Source organism: Amblyraja radiata, chromosome 31, assembly GCF_010909765.2.
Source record: "Amblyraja radiata isolate CabotCenter1 chromosome 31, sAmbRad1.1.pri, whole genome shotgun sequence".
Taxonomy (NCBI): Eukaryota; Metazoa; Chordata; class Chondrichthyes; order Rajiformes; family Rajidae; genus Amblyraja; species Amblyraja radiata.
Genome location: NC_045986.1, coordinates 8,592,794 through 8,613,474, shown reverse-complemented (window position 1 = coordinate 8,613,474; position 20,681 = coordinate 8,592,794). Strand labels below are relative to the sequence as shown.

Genomic DNA, 20,681 nt, shown 5'->3' with positions numbered 1-20,681 from the left:
TAAATGAAGAGTCTCCACCCAAACCTGCACTGTCCATTTCCCACCACACCCGCTGCGTTGCTCTCCATTTTTAATGCTGCAGATTCCAGCATCTGAGTCTCTTGTGACTTTAATAACATAGTGTCTATTTTACTTTTGTCTCGGCATCATATCCCTCTTCCATGTTCCAAAAATGTTATCAATCTCATTTGGCATCTCAGCTGCCACAAACATTTTGAACAAAGAATTACTCAAAGAATTAGCAGTCGTGCATTTTGATAGTAGGAATAAAGGCATAGTCTATTTTCCAAATGGGTAGAGAATTGAGAAATCGGAGGTGCAAAGGTACTTGGGAGTGCTGGGACAGGATTCCCAAAACGTTAATTTGCAAGTTGAATCAGTTGTAAGGAAGGCAAACGCAATGCTAACATTTATTTAGAGAGGGTTGCAATATAAAAACATGGATGTGTAGGAAGAAACTGCAGATGCTAGTTTAAACCAAAGATAAACACAAAAAGCTGGAGTAACTCAGTGGGACATCTCTGGATAGAAGGAACAGGTAATGTTTCGGGTCAAGATTCAAGATCCTTCTTCAGGCAGGGTGTAATGCTGAGGCTTTACATCCCTAATGCGAATGCTAAAGGTGACTCCGGGCTGTCAAAGCCGCCACAGCCAGACATAAATCCAGCTTTTTTCCACGAGCAGTCGCTACTCAACAGCCAAAAGTCTGCAGCCTCCTTTTGCTCTGGTAATTTATTTCATTCTTCAGATGTTTAAATTATATATTTTTATTGTCTACTGTGTATTGTGTTGTTATTTGTGAGCAAGGCAAATTCCTTGTATGTATACATACTTGGCTAATAAAGTGTATTCAATCCTATTCAATTCAATTTATAAGGACTGGTCAGACTGAAGTATTGAGAGCAGTTTTGGGTTCCATATCTGAGGAAGGATGTGGTGGCTCTGGAGAGCGTCCAGAGGGGGTTTACAAGAATAATCCCAAGAATGAGTGGGTTAGCCTATGATGGGCATTTAACAACACTGGGCCTGTACTTGCTGGAGGATGAGGGGGAACCTCAGTGAAACTCACCGAATAGTGAAAGGCTTGGATAGCGAGGATGTTTCCACTAGTGGGAGAGTCTAGGACCAGAGGCCACAGCCTCAGAATAAAAGAACGTCCCTTTAGAAAGGAGATGAGAAGGAATTTATTTCATCAGAGGGTGGTGAATCATTGCCACAGACAACTACGGAGGCCTTATGAATGATATTTTTAAGGCACATATTGACAGATTCTTGATTAGTCCGGGTTCTGGGGAGAAGGCAGGAAAATGGGACAGAGGGAATGAAAGATCAGCCAAGATTGAATGGCAGAGTAGACTTGATGGGCCAAATGACCTAATTCTGGTCTGATAACTTATGAACTTATTACAAAGATTTGATGCCCTCTGGATGAAGACATTTCTTACCTCCGTCCTGAATGACTGACCTTATTTTGAGACCTGACTGTTGTTGGTCCAAGGCATTTCAGCCAGGGGTATGATTATATCCGCATTTAACCTGTCAAGCCCACATGGACGCTCATTTCCTCCATGAATCCAAGAGTGAATGAAGAATATTTCCTCATCCTGTTCTTAAACAAACACTTTATCCTGTATTTAGGTTCTTATGCTGAGGTTTCAGTTTGTCAGCAAAAACCCTGCTGATCAAAGTCAGATACATGTCTGCCTCAGCCCTAGGACACCAATGCAGGAGTTTCACTAGGCAATGTTCTCGGTCCAGTTTCTTGTGCTGTTTTCTAGCATTCTGTCATAAATTATGATTTTCATTGATAAACAATTTCATAGTAATAATTAATCAAGTAATTGGATGCATAGCTAATATGAATTAATGAGTAGCAAATAATATTTGCGCATGCAACACTAAGATCACATTTGAAAGGAGATCTAGCACAAGATTCAAAGCCATTCCCATCACCAACCATGTGCTCCATGTCGAAGTGTCATCATTGACAAGAGACTTAACTATAGATCACCTGTAGTGACTGACTCTGAAGGACACGGAAAGTTTACATCGGGACCCTCCAGGCCGATTCAGTCGGCTGAGTTACTTCAGCACTTTGTGTCGTTTCAATTTAAAACTGGGTGCCCCTGGTGTGCACCAGTGAGCCCTTCGTCACTGTTTCACATGGCTATTGTAGCCCTCGACAGGACGCGCTGCCTTCAGTGCGCCCCCACCGACAGAACGCACTCGGTCACCGTGGGGGCACCCTCCCCTCTCACCTGCTGTCACTTCCAAGGTGGAGTATGTCTGCGACTGCGGAGGAGAAGCAGGACGCAACGGCAGTGGGGTGAGGAGGGGCCAGGGTGAGGAGGAGGGATTGGTTCTCCAGGGACTGCAACGTGAGCCACTACAACAACCATGTGAACCGGTGAAGATGGGCTCGCTGGTGCACTTTGTGAGTCGGGAGCGGGGTCGGAAACCCGGGGGCTCTAAATGGCTGGGGAGGCGGTGGGAACCGGGGATGGGTCGGCAGGTCATTGCATTCACATTCAGTTTACATTTCATATTTGTTTTATTTACATTTCTGGCATTTTGTGGTGCTTTAGAGACATGGGAGGGGTGTCATTAGCGGGCCGGGGTGTATTGCTGTTTCATTATCACATGACCTCTTAGTCCAGAAAATTAATAATCCAGAAAGGCCCTGAAACAGAGGGTGTCGGAAAATTGGTGTTCAGCCTATATAGTCATGTGGTACGGAAACAGGCCCTTCAGTCCAACTTGCCCATACTGACCAACATGCCCTAGATAAGCCTTAATGTATATTCCTTTTATTTCAGGATTTCTTGATGTGAAGAACTGGATATAATTTCATACAAATTTGTCATATTTTATAAAGTATTGTTACTTTATGCTTAGCAAAAGGATCGTGAAACGGACATTTAAACTTCGTAAAGATCTGATTCCTTGGTAAATATAATTCAAATACATGAATAAGCATAGCTCTACTTTAGTGTGAACTTGTAACCAGAAGGTGAAGAGTGTGACAATAAAAGTTGATTGATAGTTGGTGAATCTATGGAAATCATTACCACAGAAGGCTGTGGAGGGCGTCAATGGATATTTGTAAGGCAGAGATGGATTCTTGATTAATTTGGGTATCAGGATGTATGGGGAGGAGAATGTTGGGAGGGAAATATAGATCAGCCATAATTGAATGGTGAATAATTGAATAAATAACTGAATACATGAGTGTTTTATGTGGCAGAGAAGGGGAATTGGTCAGCATCCGGGTTTGATCCTGTTAGATTCTGTCTGTACGGAGTTTGTACGTTCACCCCATGACCGTGTGGGTTATCTGCGAGATAGACAATAGGTGCAGGAGTAGGCCATTCGGCCCTTTTAGCCAGCAGCACCATTCATTGTGATCATGGCTGATCATCCACACTCAGTACCCCATTCCTGCCTTTTCCCCATATCCCTTGACTCCGCTATCTTTAAGAGCTCTATCCAACTCTCTCTTGAAAGCATACAGAGAATTGGCCTCTATTGCCTTCTGAGGCAGAGAATTCCACAGATTCACAACCCTCTGTGTGGAAAGGTTTTTCCTCATCTCCGTTCTAAATGGCTTACCCCTTATTCTTAAACTGTGGTTCTGGACTCCCCCAACATCGGGAACATTTTCCTGCATCCAACGTGTCCAAACCCTTAATAATCTTATATGTTTCTTATCCTTTTAAATTCCCGAGTATACAAGCCCGAACGTACAGGTTTGTAGGTTAATTAGCGTGGTTAAAATGTAAATTATCCCGAGTGTGTAGGATAGTGTTATTGTGCGGGAATCACTAGTTGGTGCAAACTCGGTGGGCTGAAGGACGTGTTTCCATGCTGTATTTCTAAACTAAACTAAATTAAACCAGTGGTGTAGGTTTAGATAATCTCTAAATATTCAAGTAAAGATAATGGAAAAAATTATGGTTGATATAAAAAATATCATAATATTTATTACAACAACATCCGTGCTTTATTCACATAGCACCTTCAACATTTTATGCCATGCTTCAATAAGTAATGCACAATTTCTAACTTTGCAAACTGTTACTTTTATGTGATACAACCACCTTTTTAAAACTTAAGTTTCCTCTTGTTATTGATGCTTTAAGTTTTGGTGGATAGAAATGAATGCATCCAACAGCAGGGTGTTTTCCTGGAGCTACAAAGTATTGTTTAATTCAGATAGTTTTATAATCTGGAGCTAAAAACAAACTGCCCGAGGAACTCAGCTGGTCAAGCAGCATCTGTGGAGGCAGAAACATGTCAATATTTCACGAAGAGACACTGCATCAGGACCATCTTGATTCAGGGTCCCAACCCAAATGATGATTCCGTGAATGCAAATTCCTCCACAATTGTTGCTTGACGCATTGAGTTACCGGTAATCTAGCAGTTTGTTTCAACTTCAGATTACAGAACCTGCCGTATCCTCAGTTTTAGCTTTATAATCAAGTTTCAGAGAATGAAATTAACTCTCTACTTTATTAAATTACTTCACTTTTAGTTGTAACGGTTCAGTGATAGCATTCTGGTACATTGACATATCAAGGTCTAAAAATCCAACCTAATCCTCTTCTATTACTGCATGTGCAAAAACGGAGGCTATGTGATTTCACAAATCCATTAACCGATACACGCTTTTGCAAAGGGCATAGTGACGAAGTCCAAGCTGTGAGAAAATACTGGGTCCTAGGAAATGTCAAGAACATGAAAGAAACCCGTGACAAGGGAATTTTCATGAGTGGGAAAGAGAGATGTAAGTTTTGTAGTTGGCTAGTCTCCGTTTATTATGCTTTACTGGAACTGGAAACAGTAGTGGCAAAATATGTGCTGATCAGTGTTTTTGGGATAATATTTTTAAAGAAACATGTATGTCAAAAATTGAATTTGAGTCATATTATTTGATGTTTCATTAAATGAGTTTCCAGTAATTGCGTGGAGAGGATATCTTGGAGTGATTGCTTAACTGACTGACCAAGTAGTGAAATGATGAAACTTCTTAATTAAATACTTCACTGTGTGGCCATGTTTTGCAGATACCAAAGGATGTGTGAAAATCCAAAGAGGATTGAGAAATGGAAAGCATTGCCTGTCATCCTAAACGTCTCACTGTTCACAGTATTTCTTATCATTGGATGGAAATCTATTGATCATCATCAACATGTGCTTTCTTGCTCAGGTTAGTGCTTTTATGCATTTGATTTTTACGTGATCGGTATTCCTAATAGACTAATTTTGATTGGTCAGATAGCATTTATGGATTTAAAAAAAGTAGAGTTTATAATTTCAGGTCAGTGTCAGAACTAGAAAAGTGAATATATAAGTGTGTTTTATGTTGCGGAGATTGGGAAGCGGTCAGCATCCGGGTTTGATCCTGTCGGATGCTGTCTATATGGAGTTTGTACGTTCGCCCGCATGGGTTTTCTCTGAGATCTTCAATTTCGTCCCACATTCCAAAGACGTACAGGTTTGTAGGTTTATTGGCTTGGTATGTGTAAATTGTCCTTTGTGTGTGTGTGTGTAGGATGGTATTAATGTGTGGGGATCGCTGGTGGGCCTGTTTCCGGGCGGTGTCTAAACTAAACTATTGACGATACAACGGTGGACTTGTTACTTTAGGCGAGGAACCTGGCATAAATGTGAGTCTGGATTCATTCTGAAAAGTCATGAAGTAAAAGACGGTTCCTAGATATCATCAAAAAATGGAATCAAGAAAAATTGCAGTAGAATCAAATTGCTGACAATGCCAAGATAAAATATTCAGTGACAGCATTGAGACAAATCCAGATGATTTTATATTTGTATGAAATAAAGCAGATTTATATAAGGTAAAATATTTCAGGACACAACAGTAGTTAATAAAGAAACAAACAACTGACACAAAATGCTGGAGGAACTCAGCGGGACAGGCAGCATCTCTGGAGGGAATTCTCTGGGTGACTTTTCGAGTCGAGACCCTTCTTCAAACTGGGGGTCAGGGAAAAGGGAAACGAGACATATAGACGGAGATGTAGAAAGAGATAGAACAAATGAATGAAAGATATGCAAAGAAGTAATGATGATAAAGGAACCAGGCCATTATTAGCTGTTTGCTAGGGGAGAATGAGAAGGTGTGCGACTTGGATGGGGAGGGATGGAGAGAGAGGGAATGCAGGGGTTACTTGAAGTTAGATACATCAACTTCAAGTTAGCGAAGGTGTTCAGCGAAATGATCACCCAGTCCACGTTTGGTCTCACCGATGTATAAGAGTCCACATCTTGAACAAGAGTTGCGGAGGGAACCATTCTTCATAGAGGAGGCCCTCACTAAGGTTTCCTCGATATCTCACAGCTCCACTCTTGCTCCCCCTCCCCTCTGTCGCAATAGGGATAGAGACCCCTAGTCCTTACCTTTCACCCTCTGCCGTCACAAACAGCACATAATCCCCCAACATTTTTGCCACCTCCAACAGGATCCCACTACAAATCGTATTTCCCATCTCCACTGCAAGTAGGGGGTGGAGAGGAGGTGAGGAAAGTCCAGGAACAATCAGGGCCAGCCAAAAATGACCTCAGGCAGGGTAGTGCTTGGTAGGTCCATTGTTGGCGAGGGAAGGTGATCCCAAGAGAAACAAAGTAGAAAACCTTGGCACTGGTAAAACGACTAGGGTGGAGGAAGGGCAAGGAGGGAGCAAGAAGAGGGAGAGAGGCAAGAAGATAAGAGTATAACACAACTGGAATATAACTACATTTTTTTAAAGGTGAGAGGAACTTATTTTTGTAGCAGGAGAATTATGACAAATATCAAAATAGTACAATGAGTCATAAGAAGATCCAGTATTTCAATTACATTGCCGTAAATGACATAGTGGAATGGGGCTCCTACAATGTGTACAGGACATCTTTCTAACCCTGTAGGTGTCTGCTTTTGTAGATAGCAAGTATAAGAAAATTGTGCACATCATAGTTGGAAAGCATGGAGATGTTAAAGGTGAGTCTCACGTTGCGAGTTGACACAAGAGGTACCCCGAGTGAAAGACTCGTGGTTGTGTACGAGATTGCAAGTGTATGATCAAGAGTTTAACCGAGTTCCCACGGGTATGACAAGTTTGCCGTTTACTTGTCATTTCTGCGATGTTCCAAGTTCGTCTCCCGAGTTACTCTTGAGCCAATCCTGATTGAAGGTTTGTTTTAATAAGCAACAGTGTTATGTTTTAACAAGCAACAGTGTTAAAGAAGACTTCTCCATCCTGTGGCTTTGTTTTAAAGATAGAATTCAGCGCGGCCGCATCTATTGATGTGACCTACAAAGGGAAAATGCGCACCATCCAGTACCAGAGCAGTTATACTTATGATTTGTTTGAAACACACAGGTTTGATATGTTTTAATTGAATTTACTGCCATATCTACACACTGCGGGGAGACAGGAGATTAAATCTTTGAATGTGGACGGATGTGCACATCAGATTGTTGTGAGACGGAGCTCAGGGTTCACCTCCTGAGCTGCTTTGGTGCCCAGGTGTGAGTTGAGGTGGAGAGGGGTTGGGGGGGGGGGGGGGGGGGGGGGGGGGGGGGGGAATGCGCGGGCGTCATTAATCTCTGGGGTGATATGGCTCTTGGGTTAGGCTGGGATCATTCTCTGCGGGACGATCTTATTGCGGGAGACAAGTGTAGGAGAGGTGTACTGACTGTGTGGGCAGACACTTTGGAAGTGATTGCCCACCAGTCTCAAAAGCCTCTGTGTCTCCCTGGACAGGAGTTAAAGAGTTCCCACGATAGACTCACGATACACTAAGGTAAACGCACAGACCACTACGTTCTTACAACGAGTTAAAATGTTTCAATTCTTAACCACAAGAGTAAAATTGACTCGTGGAAAATTTTAAACATGTTTGATTTTTTGCAAGAGTTGACAAGTTTTACGAGTACCTGCCGTTAGCGCCACGAGTCTCTAAGTTGCGTCCACGAGTTCCGTACGTTAATTGTACGTTATTACCACGAGTTTTAACTCGGGGTACCTCTTGTGTCAGCTCGCAACGTGAGACTCAGCTTTAAAATGTTTATAAACCTCAATCGGTTAGAGTCAGAGAAAAGTGGTGGAAAGATAGGATGAGAATATGTGTTTCTGAAGCTTTGTGTAGATTTGGTAGTTTACCATTTAAGAATTTATCAAGAGACGAATATCCCTATATTGTATGCACCTAGGTGCTAAAATATGTCATTAGTTAATAAACGATAAGTGCAGTACCGAAATGCTATTCAGGTGAATCCTGCTGATAACCAGGGTGCAAAGAATCAGTGGTATAAGAACACAGCTTTGCATTGAAACACCAAATACATAGAAGTAAAATAGATGAATGGAAGAAAGTCAAGTATGCTTGGGTAAATATCAAAATAACATAATTCACTGGACTGAACAACATTTTTTCTTTTGTATTTCTGCCATCTTCCTGCAGCAAATGACAAGAATCCTGTGCTGAATTCTAGGTGGCATGGATTGGAATTCATCGAAAACTCAATAATTCTCAAACAAAGAAATAGGTAAACAATTATTCTACAGTTGGATGCTATTCTTATCAAAATTCAGTGCCGTTCAAGACATCTTAAGAACATCTGAAATAGGGCCATGTGTAGGACATTCAGCTTCACCATTCAAGGAGATAATGCTGATCTTCAATATTAACCACATTGTCCTCACCCATCCCCGCCATTCACTCATTCAGTATCAAGAAAGCTATTGATTTCCATTTTCTGACGGAGACTCCACAGTCTAAATGGGGAGAGAATTCTAAATAAAGACATTTCTAATTTCAGCATGAAATGGCCTGCCCCTTATTCTGACTCTGTAACCCTTTGTTCCAGACTTCTTGGCCAGCCAAAACATCCAGCATCCTGTTGAGCATCCAGTTTTGTACTTTTTCAATGAGTTTGGCTCTCTTTTGCCTAAGCTTAGAGATGTCTGGCTAACTCAAACATTCCTTATATGACAGACCCGTCAATCCAGGAACTTTTTTTCACCTTCCATCATGTTTAGGAGTCACTATGGTGGATGTTTATGTTAAAATGTATTTTGGGTGTTCTGTTGCTTTTTATTGACTATGGCAAATCAAATTCCTCGTATGTTACAAAACATACTTGGCTAATAAAGTATGATTATGAGTAACAGTCTGAAGAAGGGCCTCAACCCAAGGCGGTGCTGGCTCGAAGGGCCGAATGGCCTACTCCTGGACCTATTCCTTCGCTCCATAGATGCTGCAACACCCGCTGAATTTTTCCAGCATTTTTGTCTACCTTCGATTTTTCCCGCATCTGCAGTTCCTTCTTAAACATTATGATTAATATGATTATGATAATTAATCTTGAGGGATGAGAAAATAATTCCAGGCTTGTTTGAGGCAATGCTGTTGGTCATATTAAATTAAATGTGCCTCAATCTATAATTCAGAAAACCCAGAGATTCTGAGGTTATAATCGAAGGCCAACTTTTTCACCCAGAGAATTGTGAATCTGTGGAATTCTCTGACACAGAAGGCAATGGAGGTCAATTCACTGGATGTGTTCAAGAGGGAGTTAGATTTAGCTCTTAGGGCTAAGGGAATCGAGGGATATGGGGGGGGGGAAGCCGGAATGAGGTGCTGATTTTGGATGATCAGCCATGAACATATTGAATGGTGGTACTGGCTCGAAGGGCAGAATGGCCTACTCCTGCATCTATTTTCTTTGATTCTATCGCCCAATATTGCCTAAATGCTGGTGCTGCTCTTTCAAAATTCTATCATAAGAATAGATATATGCAAAGAATCAGTGGTATAAGAACACAGCTTTGCATTGAAACACCAAATACATAGAAGTAAAATAGATGAATGGAAGAAAGTCAAGTATGCTTGGGTATTTTTCTCAAACACGATTGTGCAGGAAAAAACTTGGACAGTTTCCTCAAACTCTGATCTCTTCCCCACAGAGCTTTGCTTATCAAGAATGCCCCTGTAAATTTGGTTGACTGTGAAGACATGGCTGACAAGATCCAGGTGGTGCTTTTGCTCTTCTTAATACCATTGTTACAGGCTGCTGTTATTATGATCAAGACTGACAACCTGCAGCATTTAACGTCATTTTGGAATTGAGTAAAAAACAAACCCACCATTTGGAAAATCTGGAAATTTGAAACACTGTCATGTTAGCCATAAACAACATCAATGCCACTTTGGATAGCAAAACTCATGCAACAGTGAACACTCTATGGAAGAAATATTGGCCAGAGTGTTTCCATTATGAACCTATAAAGGCTTTGCAAAGACTTTGTCAAATTGGCAGATAAAGCTGCATCTGATGAAGCACACCAGGATATGCTGGAAAGTTCTCCGGAATCGTAGTTTAGTGCCACCAAAACATCACTAGGACAGGCTTTGAGAGGCATTCTCAAACATTGCGAAAGGAACAGGTATCTTCAAGATAACCATCCCAAGCAGTGAGCAGAGTATCAGATTTGGCTGTGCAATAGAAAATGTTGCGTTTTTATTGTAAGGAACTTTATCGGATGAAAAATGTTGTCTAGCTTTCCAACATCATCTTTAAGCTTTGTTCATCAGCTACCCAAGACAATCGCAAGAAGAACATTTCCCAGCAACATGGCAAATTCCATCAATCTCCATTTCATTACCTGAACACCAGTCACTATTGTCTGTCATCCACCCTGCCACTACTACTCATGTACAAACATATTAGTTAGGAGCAGGAGTAGATCATTAGGCTTCTCAAGCTTGCTCCAACATCAATAAGATAATTGTTGATCCAATTTATAACCCGAACCCGCGTTCCTCCTAACCACAGTGACCTTTCCCCTCTTGCTCACCAAGAATGTGCCTTAAAGAAGAAGCTGCTTCTACTGTCTGGTTTAAGTATCTAAAGACTCTCAACCCTCTAACAGAAAACAGTTTGCCTCCTCCTGCTATAAATAAGTGACCCCATATTCTGAGCCAATTACCACTTGTTCCAGATTCATCCACAAAATGGAAATATTCTCTTCAGGTTCTACTGTCAAGATCCCCTCACTAACATTTATCATTTGGTATGTAACCTGAATAAATACATTATTTCTTTATTTCTTACAGTTACATTTTAAAATCGATATGTTTGCAGGTTTTTAAGTGCTTCAGGTTTTTTTTGACCAAAATTCTTCCTCTGTGGAATGCAACAAGAGTTTTTGAGTCAAATAAGAACGATACATTTATTTTTACTTTAAAGTATGTTCCTTTTGTAAAAGGACTAATACCTGTATATAATTTCTCACGTAAGGAGAACAAAATTACACACCATACTTAGGTGTGGTCCCATTGAGCCCTATAAAATTGTAAGAAGATGAACAGGGGCTTATTAGTGATAGTCAGCAAGGTTTGGATTAATTTTGTTTAATAGGGACCTGTGGGGCAAAATTGAATAGGAACCTGAGGGGCAACTTTTTCACTCGGAATGGATATATGGAATGAGCTGCCAGAGGAGGTTGTTGAGGCAGGTACTGTAACAACATTTAGAAGATACTTGGACAGATACATGGAATGGGAATGTTTACAATAGACAATAGGTTCAGGAATAGGCCATTTGGTCCTTCGAGCCAGCACCGCCATTCAATGTGATAATGGCTGATCATCCACAATCAGTACCCTGTTCCTGCCTTCTCCCCATATCCCTTGACTCCGCTATCTTTAAGAGCTCTATCTTAAGGGGCTGTCCCACTGTACGAGCTAATTCAAGAGCACTCACGAGTTTAAAAAAAAAAAATCAAACCTGTGGTAAGTACGTAGCGGGTACGTCGGAGCTCGAGACGTCTCTTAGCGGCTCGTAACACTAACGGCAGGTACTCAGGAAACGCGGTAAGCTCGTGAAGACTCGTGAAGATTTTTCAACATGTTGAAAAATATCCACAAGAGCCCCGAGTACCTACGAGTTTAAAAAAATTTTGAGCTTCTCTCTCCTGTCAATCACGCCATGAAGGCCACGCATCTTCCAGTGGGAGGGGGAGAGGGACTATAAAACCCGGAAGTGTGGGCGTGGCTCAGTCTCTGCAAGATGGGGGAGGGAGAGGACACGACTCTCTGTCTTTAGTGGCCTTGCACCCTGCTTGAAATGGTATGAAACTGCACTTGAATTTGGTGGTCTTGCACCCTGCTTGAAGTGGTAGGAAACTGCACTTGAATTTGGTGGCCTTGCACCCTGCTTGAAATGGAATTTCAATGAATAGCCGTGAGCCAACTGCCAGCCCACCAGCCGTGAGTGAGTGAGCTGCCAGCACAACAGGCTTGAGTGACTGAGCCGCCAGCCCAAGAATCCATTTGGCCCACAATGTCCGTACTAGCCCTCTGGAAACCTGTCCCTTCTGCCCACAACACCCACACTAGCGTACCCAATGGGTCCCACTTAATCTAGTATATTGTAAATAGTTGCGATTCCAGCACCAAGTCTTGCGGTACCCCACTGGTAACTGCCTGCCATTCTTAAAATTCTTAATCCCTACTCTTTGTTTCCTGTCTGCCAACCAATTTCTATCCATATCAGCACCCTACCTCCAATACCATGTTCTCTAATGTTGCCCACTAATCTCCTATGTGGAACCTTATCAAATGCTTTCTGAAAGTCCAGGTACACTACATCCACTGGCTCTCCCTTGTCCAGTTTCCTAGTTACATCCTCAAAAAATTACAGAAGATTAGTCAAGCATGATTTCCTCTTCGTAAATTCATGCTGACTCTGACTGATCCTGCTGCTGTTATCCAAATGTGCTGCTATTTCATATTTTATAATTGACTCCAGCATCTTCCCCACCACCGATGTCGGGCTAACTGGTCTATAATTCCCTGTTTTCGCTTTCCTGCCTTTCTTAAAAAGTGAGATAACATTAGCTGCCCTCCAATCCACAGTAACTGATCCTGAATCTATAGAACATTGGAAAATGATCACCAATGCGTACACGATTTCTAGAGCCACTTCCTTAAGTACTCTGGGATGTGGACCATCAGGCCCTGGGGATTTATCAGCCATCAGTCTACCCAGCACCATTTCCTGCCTAATATGAATTTCCTTCCGTTCCTCCGTCACCCTTGATCCTCTGGCCACTAGTACATGAGGGAGATTGTTTGTGTCCTCCTTAGTGAAGACAGATCCAAAGTACCTGTTCAATTCATCTGAGGGATATAGACTTATTGAAACCAATTGGGACCAACTTAAACAAACTGGGCTGAAAGGCCTTTTCCCATGCTGTATGACTCCATATAGTTCCTTATCTGGTGCATTATCAAGTTTATTTTTGTCCCTCCAGAGTATCTTTATTGGTCTTTGAATGGCTGGTGGATTTAAGTTCTGTGAATGAAATATTGTCTGGAATTTATATTTAAAAAAGGCTATTATTAGTAACTAACTTTGCATCAAAGTAGCAAGCTCAATAATTGTTCACCTTTCTCTTGACGTGGCTGTCACTTGAAACAGTACAAATGGGAGCGGGGTGGCACGAGGGATTGCGTTTTAACAAACAAATTAAAGCACAAGGTAGGGGAAAAAACTATTATAATTTTTAAAAAGTACTGATTAAATGAAGGAATGAATTCCAAGGATGAGGGGAAATGTCAAGGCAGTGGAATTGGGCACATATTGGGTGAATGTTTGCAAAAATGTTCCAATTATTGTGTGGGGTAATTATTACTGGAGTGTCTCATTGATTATAAACTGTACCATACATCTTCCACAGGTATCAACAGATGATCCAAATTTCAGTTGGAGTTGAAAAACTAAAGACAGCAGCCCCAACTCCATATGTCTTGCTTTTGATCATCTTGATTGGTACCTGTACAATGTGCAAAGCAAGTTGTGAAGACCAGTTCCTATCATTTTCAGGTACAGCATTTCTTCCACACATTTCAAAATAAAAGACATATACATGACCAGAAAAACAGGAAAGCATGCTTTTTGACAAACAGTGGAGTGTTACTTTTGTAATAAAAAGGAACTACAGATGCTGGTTTATACCAAAGGTAGACACAAAATGCTAGAGTATCGCAGCGGTTCAGGCAGCACCTCTAGTGATAATCGATAGATGACATTTCAGGTCGGGACCCTTCTTGAAACCTCACCCATTTTCTCCTGCGATGCTGCTTGATCCGCAGAGTTACTCCAGCATTTTGTGTCAGAAGACTATTTGTATGATTAATACAATTGTGATTGTCTCTAGTATTTGTTTTGATAAAATAAATATTATTAATGGTGCTCCATCTCATTTACCACTGATTGTCGTTCAGGTAAATTGTCTGAATATTCAGTTTCTGCTTACAGTAGTGCAGTGACAATGACTCACAATATTCAGCCATCACACTGATAACTGGTGAATCCAGACCATGGTTATTCAGCTTGGAGAAACCAGCTCAAGACCACAACAGTCAGCATGAAGAGCCACCAAAGAGCCTGAGCTGAGATTCACAAGTCACCTGGCAAGGATAATGTACACCATTTGATAACACTCGTAGCCAGTTTGCTCAGCCATCAGTTCATCCTCACGCCATTGACAACTACCGCTGACGAACTTACCCTTTTGCGTCTCCTTCCATCAGTCCTGACGATGGACATCCAACGATGGCAGTGTTAACATTTGATCATTACTGATCGCATTTACATTCTTGAGCCATTTACAAGCATTGAACAACTGACAGTTCATTAAACAACTCAACGTCTTCGCTGTTTGAACCATGAGAATTCAGTGATGGTTATGCAATAAAACTTTTAAATCAAAATTGAAACTGGGATATTTAACTAATAAAACATTGAATTGTTGAAGATCTGTATAAAGAAAAACAGTTAATATTTCTGATGTAATCATCGGAACACATTATATTTCCGTACATAAAGGAAATTTTAAATTGTGCATTAAAAGTGGAAGGTTAGCATAAATGGGAGTATCATGTGTCTGTAAAAACTAATGCACACATCCTGTCATAACAAATAAATTCCATATATGTACAGTAATCTTAACTAATTAATCCTCATCAACAATGTCTCCCTCGGCAGCAAGGCGAAGCATCCAGTTATTAACTTTGGGAAAGGTGGTGGAGTACATGCCCAATAAGCATAAATTAAGCCAAAGTGGAAATGGTTGAGAGCTTAAAATTCCCACCAATCTGTCCAGGACCATCCACATTGAAGCTACGGCTAAAAAGCACACCATGCCTCTACTTCCTCAGGAGAGCAAGAAAATTTGGCATGTCTCCAATGACTCTTACCAACTTCTACAGATGCACGTAGGAAGGAAAGGCCTGTCCCACTGAGTTATTCTCGCATTTTGTGTCTATCTACAGATGTGCTGTGGAAAGTATCGGGTAAAATCACAGCTTTGTTTTGGAATAGCTCTACCCAAAACTGCACGATATATCGCAGACTTGTGGATGCAACCCAGTCCATCACACAGATCAAACTGTCCATGTGCACTTCACTCTGCCTCAGGAAAGCAGCCAACTTAATCAAGGACCTCGTTCATTCCTGCCATTCTCCTTTCTCCCAGCTCCCACTGGGCAGTAGATACAAAAGCTTGAAAACACATAACAGCAGAGTTAATCAGTTTTTTTTCCTCTCCGTAATCAGACTTCTGAACAGTCCTTTCATAAGTTAGGTATCAGTTCTGACCTCCCAACCTATCTCATTGTAACATTGGACTTTTTCTCTGGAACTGGTATGATGCTATGCTGAAAAATATATTCTTCAGGCTGGTACTCTTCACTCTGCAATACCTGTTGTATAAGGCTTGATTATATTCATGTATAGTATTTGATTAGCATGCAAAAAAAATCACTATCTCTATATATGACAATAATAAATCAATGCCAATAATTTTCGAAAATAGACAAAAAGCTGGAGTAACTCATCAGGACAGGAATGGAGGGAAGGAATGGGTGACATTTCGGGTTGAGATCCTTCTATTGTGTTAGAAATAGAAATATAGTTGTAAGCCTACCAGACCACCCCATATATGTAAATACTATTTGTTATGCTTTCTAATGCAATTAACTGAATTTAACCCTGGCCACATAATTTTAAAAAACAGGTTATAAAAAACCAGACTCCAACATGTTGTTGCCTCCTCCTCTCTGGAGTGGATAAGCAGAGCATCACCAGAAGTCTTTCTGATCAGTAGGTGCAGATCTTGGTTATGGAATTACAATATTTAGACTCAGAATATCAATAGACGTACATCTCTGGATAAGGTGCAGTTAGGAGGGAAATATCAGCAATAAATAAACTATTAGAGTAATTCAGCAGGTTGACCAGCAGCTAAGAGTGTAGAGGGAAGATATCGAGTGTGTGGAGATGAGAGGGAAAAGAGTAGACAAAGGCTGGTGGGTAAGAGGAGAACAAGATAAGGCAAAAATGATGGGCATATGGTATCAGGTGGGAGAGGGGCGGAGAGAATCTGGTGGGTGTGGGAAAAGAACACCAAAAATTCAGTGATCATGCACGGGCTACCCAAGCAGAATAAGAGGTTTTTCTCCAGTTTGCTTTTGGCTTCATAGTGTCAGTGGGAAAGCCCAAGGACAGACAGGCCACTGTGGGAATGGAAAGGGGAGTTGAAATGACGTGCATCCAGAGCTAAGCTATGCAAAGCGGTCGCCTAGTCTACACTTGGTCTCGATCGCGAGCACTCAGTGCATTACACCAGGTTAGAGGAGGTTCCTACTTCACCTGGATGGGCTGCACACCTCTTTGGATGGTGGTGAGAAAGGTGTAGGGACAAATGTTGGGCCTCTTATTGAAGCAGGAAAATGTGCTGGAGGTAGACAAAAATGCTGGAGAAACTCAGCGGGTGAGGCAGCATCTATGGAGCGAAGGAAATAGGCAATGTTTCGGGTCGAAACCCTTCTTGAGACTTCTCTCTCCCACTTCGAAATATGCCGGAGGGTTGGATGGGAAGGGATAAGGGGACCAGGGAGTTAAAGAGAAAGTGGGGAGAGGGGAAGATCTGGTGAGACCCCCTTGATGTTCGTCGAAATGTCGAAGAATGGTGTGCTAAATGCTTCGGCTTGTGGGGTAAAGGTGAAGACCAGGCAAATATCTTATCAGTCTGGGGTGAAATAGGGGCAAGGTGAGAACCGAGCATCATCAACTTTGTCTTCTAAGGAATAGAGACATGTGTATGCTTTCCTGGCCATAGCTTTGATGTGGCTCGTCAAAAACAAATTGCTGATGATGTTCCTGGGATCCTAAAGCTTTCAACTATCTACTTGGGTACCATCAATGTATACCATATGTGTGTGTACTGCTTTGCTTCCAGAAGTCAATCACAATCTCCTTTTAGTTTAGAGTCATACAGTGTGGAAAGAGACCTTTCAGCCCAACTTGCCCACACCGGCCAACATAGAAACATAAAAAATAGGTGCAGAAGTAGGCCATTCGGCCCTTCGAGCCTGCACCGCCATTCAATATGATCATGGGCGATCATCCAACTCAGTATCCTGTACCTGCCTTCTCTCCATACCCCCTGATCTCTTTAGCCACAAGGGCTACATCTAATTCCCTCTTAAATATAGCCAATGAACTGACCTCAACTACCTTCTGTGGCAGAGAATTCCACAGATTCACCACACTCTGTGAAAAAAAAAATTCTCATCTCCCAGCTACATGTCCCAGCTACACTAGTCCCACCTGCCTGCGTTTGGTCCATTTCCCTCCAACCTGTCCTATCCACGTACCCGTCTGTTTCTTAAATGTTGCGATAGTCCCTAACACAACTCTCCTCTGGCAGCTCATTGCATACATCCACCACCCTTTGTGTGAAAAAGTTACCCTTCAAATTCCTATTAAATGTTTTCACCTTAAACCTATGTCCTCTCATCCTCAATTCCCCTACTCTGGGTAAGAGACTCTGTCCGTCTACTCATGATTCTCATTCTTATGACTTTTAACATCTTTATAAGATCACTCCTCATCCTCCTACGCTCCAAAGAATACAGTCCCAGCCTATTCAACCTCTCCCTATAGGTCAGACCCTTGAGTCCTGGCAACATCCTCGTAAATCTTCTCTATACCCTTTCCAGTTTAACAACATATTTCCTATAACGTGGTGCCCTGAACTGAACCCAATACGCTAAGTGCGGCCTCGCCAACATGTTATATAACTGCACATGCCCTCCCAACTTCTATACCGATGAATGCCAATATACCAAAAGCCTTTCTGACCACCCTATCTACCTGCAATTCCACCTTCAAGGAACTATGCACCTGGATTTCTAGATTCCTCTGCTCTACAACACTCCCCAGAGCCCTACCATTCACTGTTTCCTGCCCATGTTAGACTTCCCAAAATGCAAATTTCATCACCCATTCCTCAACCCACCTGGCCAATTGATCAAGATCCTGCTGTAATTTTTCACAACCATCTTCACTATCTGTAATACCGCTAACTTTTGTATCTGCAAATTTGCTAATCATGCCAAGTGCAGTATGTTCTCATCCAAATCATTGATACAGATGACAAACAGTACCGGGCCCTGCACTGAACCCTGAGGCACTCCACTAGCCACAGGCCTCCAGTCGGAGAAGCAACCTTTCACCATCACTCTCTGCTTCCTTCCTTGAAGCCAATTTTCTATCCATTTGCTATCTCTCCTTGGATCCCTTGCGATCTAATGTTCCAGTGCATCCTCCATGTGGAATCTTGTCAAATGCTTTGCTGGTCCACAGATACAACATCTACAGCTCTGCCCTCCAACCTTTTTCGTCACATCTTCCAAAAAAACAATCAGATTTGTGAGACACGACCTCCCATATATAAAACCATGTTGACTATCCCTAATCAGCCCATGTTCATCTGAAGAAGGGTCTCAACCCGAAACGTCACCCATTCCTTCTCTCCAGAGATGCTGCCTGTCCCGCTGAGTTACTCCAGCACTTTGTGTCTAATTTGTCCATCTAAATGTATGCATATCTTATCCCTCAAAATACTCTTTAGTAATTTCCCAACTAGAGATGTTAAGCTCACTTAGCTTAACTCAGCAGCATTTTCCCTGCAGCTCTTGAATAGAGGCACAAGATTTGCCAACCTCCAGTTTTCCGGCACCTCCCCTGTATTTAATGGCGCCTTGTTAATTTCAACCAGAGCTCCTGCAATTTCCTCTCTAGTTTCCCACAGTGTTCCCGGATATATCTGATCAGTTTAGCTTAGAGATACAGCGTGGAAACTGGCGCTTCGGTCCACTGCATCCGCTCCGACCAGCAATCACTCCGTACACTAGCATTATCTTACACACGAGGGGCAATTTATAATTTTTACCAAAGCCAATTAGCTTACAAACCTGTACATCTTTGAAATGTGGGAAGAAACTGGAGAACCCAGAGAAAACCCACGCAGTCACAAGGAGAATGTACAAATTCCATACAGACAGCACACATAGTCAGGATCGAACCCAGGACTCTGGTAAGGCAGCAACTCTACCGCTGCACCACTGTGCCACCCAGCGTCCTGCTGACGTTGAGGTAGAGGTTCTTGCCTTGGCATCAAGTTACAAGGTTTTCAATCTTTCTGTACTCCCTCTCTTTATTATTCGATATCTGGTCCACTACGGTGGTGGCATCTGCGAACCTATAAATTGAGTTGGTTTGGTATTTGTCTGCAGAATCGTGAGTGTATAAGGCGTATAATAGCGGGCTGAAAATGTATCCTTGTGGGGCACCAGTGTTGAGAATTAACGTCTGATTTGTCATCTATTCTCACTGATTGTGGTCTGTTGGACAGGAGTCCAACAATCCAGTTACAGCGGGGAGTGCTGGCTGTTTGGAGATGAGCTTGGTAGGAATAATAGTATAGAAATATTTCCATGCTTTTTCACGACTGGTGACAGGTGAAACAAAGGGAAAATTCTACGGATAAGACTTGGTTTGAGTTGGAAAGCAGCAAAGATAAATCCCGGGGAAGATCTGTTGATGTCTAAACTAATAAACTAGGACATCTCTGATCAAGTCCTGTTCAGGATTGTTTTTCAGTAATTGCACATATGCCGGTGCAAGCAACTGTATGTCAATTCCGCAGATTCCTGAGAGAAATGTACTTATATTATTCTATTGTTTTCAGGTACAGGAGGTGAACAGTTGAAAAAGGTAGGAGGACCATTGCATTTCTAGTGAAAATAATATTTCAGATAATTAAGCCAAAATATAGTCTTAGCTTTCAGTTTCTTATTCTGTTGGTGAAATAATTCCGACCTACAAGTTAAATTTGGCAGGAAAGAACTGCAGATGCTGGTTTAAATCGAATGTTGACACAAAAGGCTGGAGTAACTCAGCGGGACAGGCAGCACCTCAGAAGGCTCAAATCCTTCAATGTGTGTAATGATATGCTGCACATGTTTTACAACACTGGTTGCAAGTGTTATTTTCTACGCTGTTGTCTGCTGGGGCAACAGCATTAGTGCAAAAAACAACAAGAAGCTGGTCAAACTGGTTAAACGAGCTAGCTCAGTGCTGGAGGGGAGAGTAGACTCTGGGATGGATGTGCTTGAGAGGCGTATGAGGCACAAGGTGCAGGTCATCCTGAAAAACCCCGGGCATCCCATCCATGTAATTCTGGAGAGTCAAAAGAGCACTCGGAACAACAACCGGCTCCTCTCCCTGCCCTGTAGAACGGAGCGGTTCAGGAGATCCTTCA

The 20,681-nt window shown here is 42.0% G+C and overlaps 1 protein-coding gene across 2 annotated transcripts in view; it reads left to right on the top strand.

The window, feature by feature from the left end:
• The window catches only part of LOC116990372 (tumor necrosis factor receptor superfamily member 5-like), a 167,480-nt gene that overhangs the window by 34,426 nt on the left and 112,373 nt on the right, over positions 1-20,681 (top strand). Inside the window, exons 2-6 of one of the 2 annotated variants that reach the window (XM_033047987.1) lie at positions 2,817-2,946; positions 5,067-5,209; positions 8,467-8,551; positions 13,749-13,894; positions 20,109-20,134. In XM_033047987.1, coding sequence (XP_032903878.1) covers positions 5,077-5,209; positions 8,467-8,551; positions 13,749-13,894; positions 20,109-20,134 — 390 coding nt within the window. In that variant the 5' untranslated portion in view covers positions 2,817-2,946; positions 5,067-5,076. The remainder of the gene's footprint in view (positions 1-2,816; positions 2,947-5,066; positions 5,210-8,466; positions 8,552-13,748; positions 13,895-20,108; positions 20,135-20,681) is intronic. The other variant, XM_033047986.1, reaches the window with a different exon arrangement.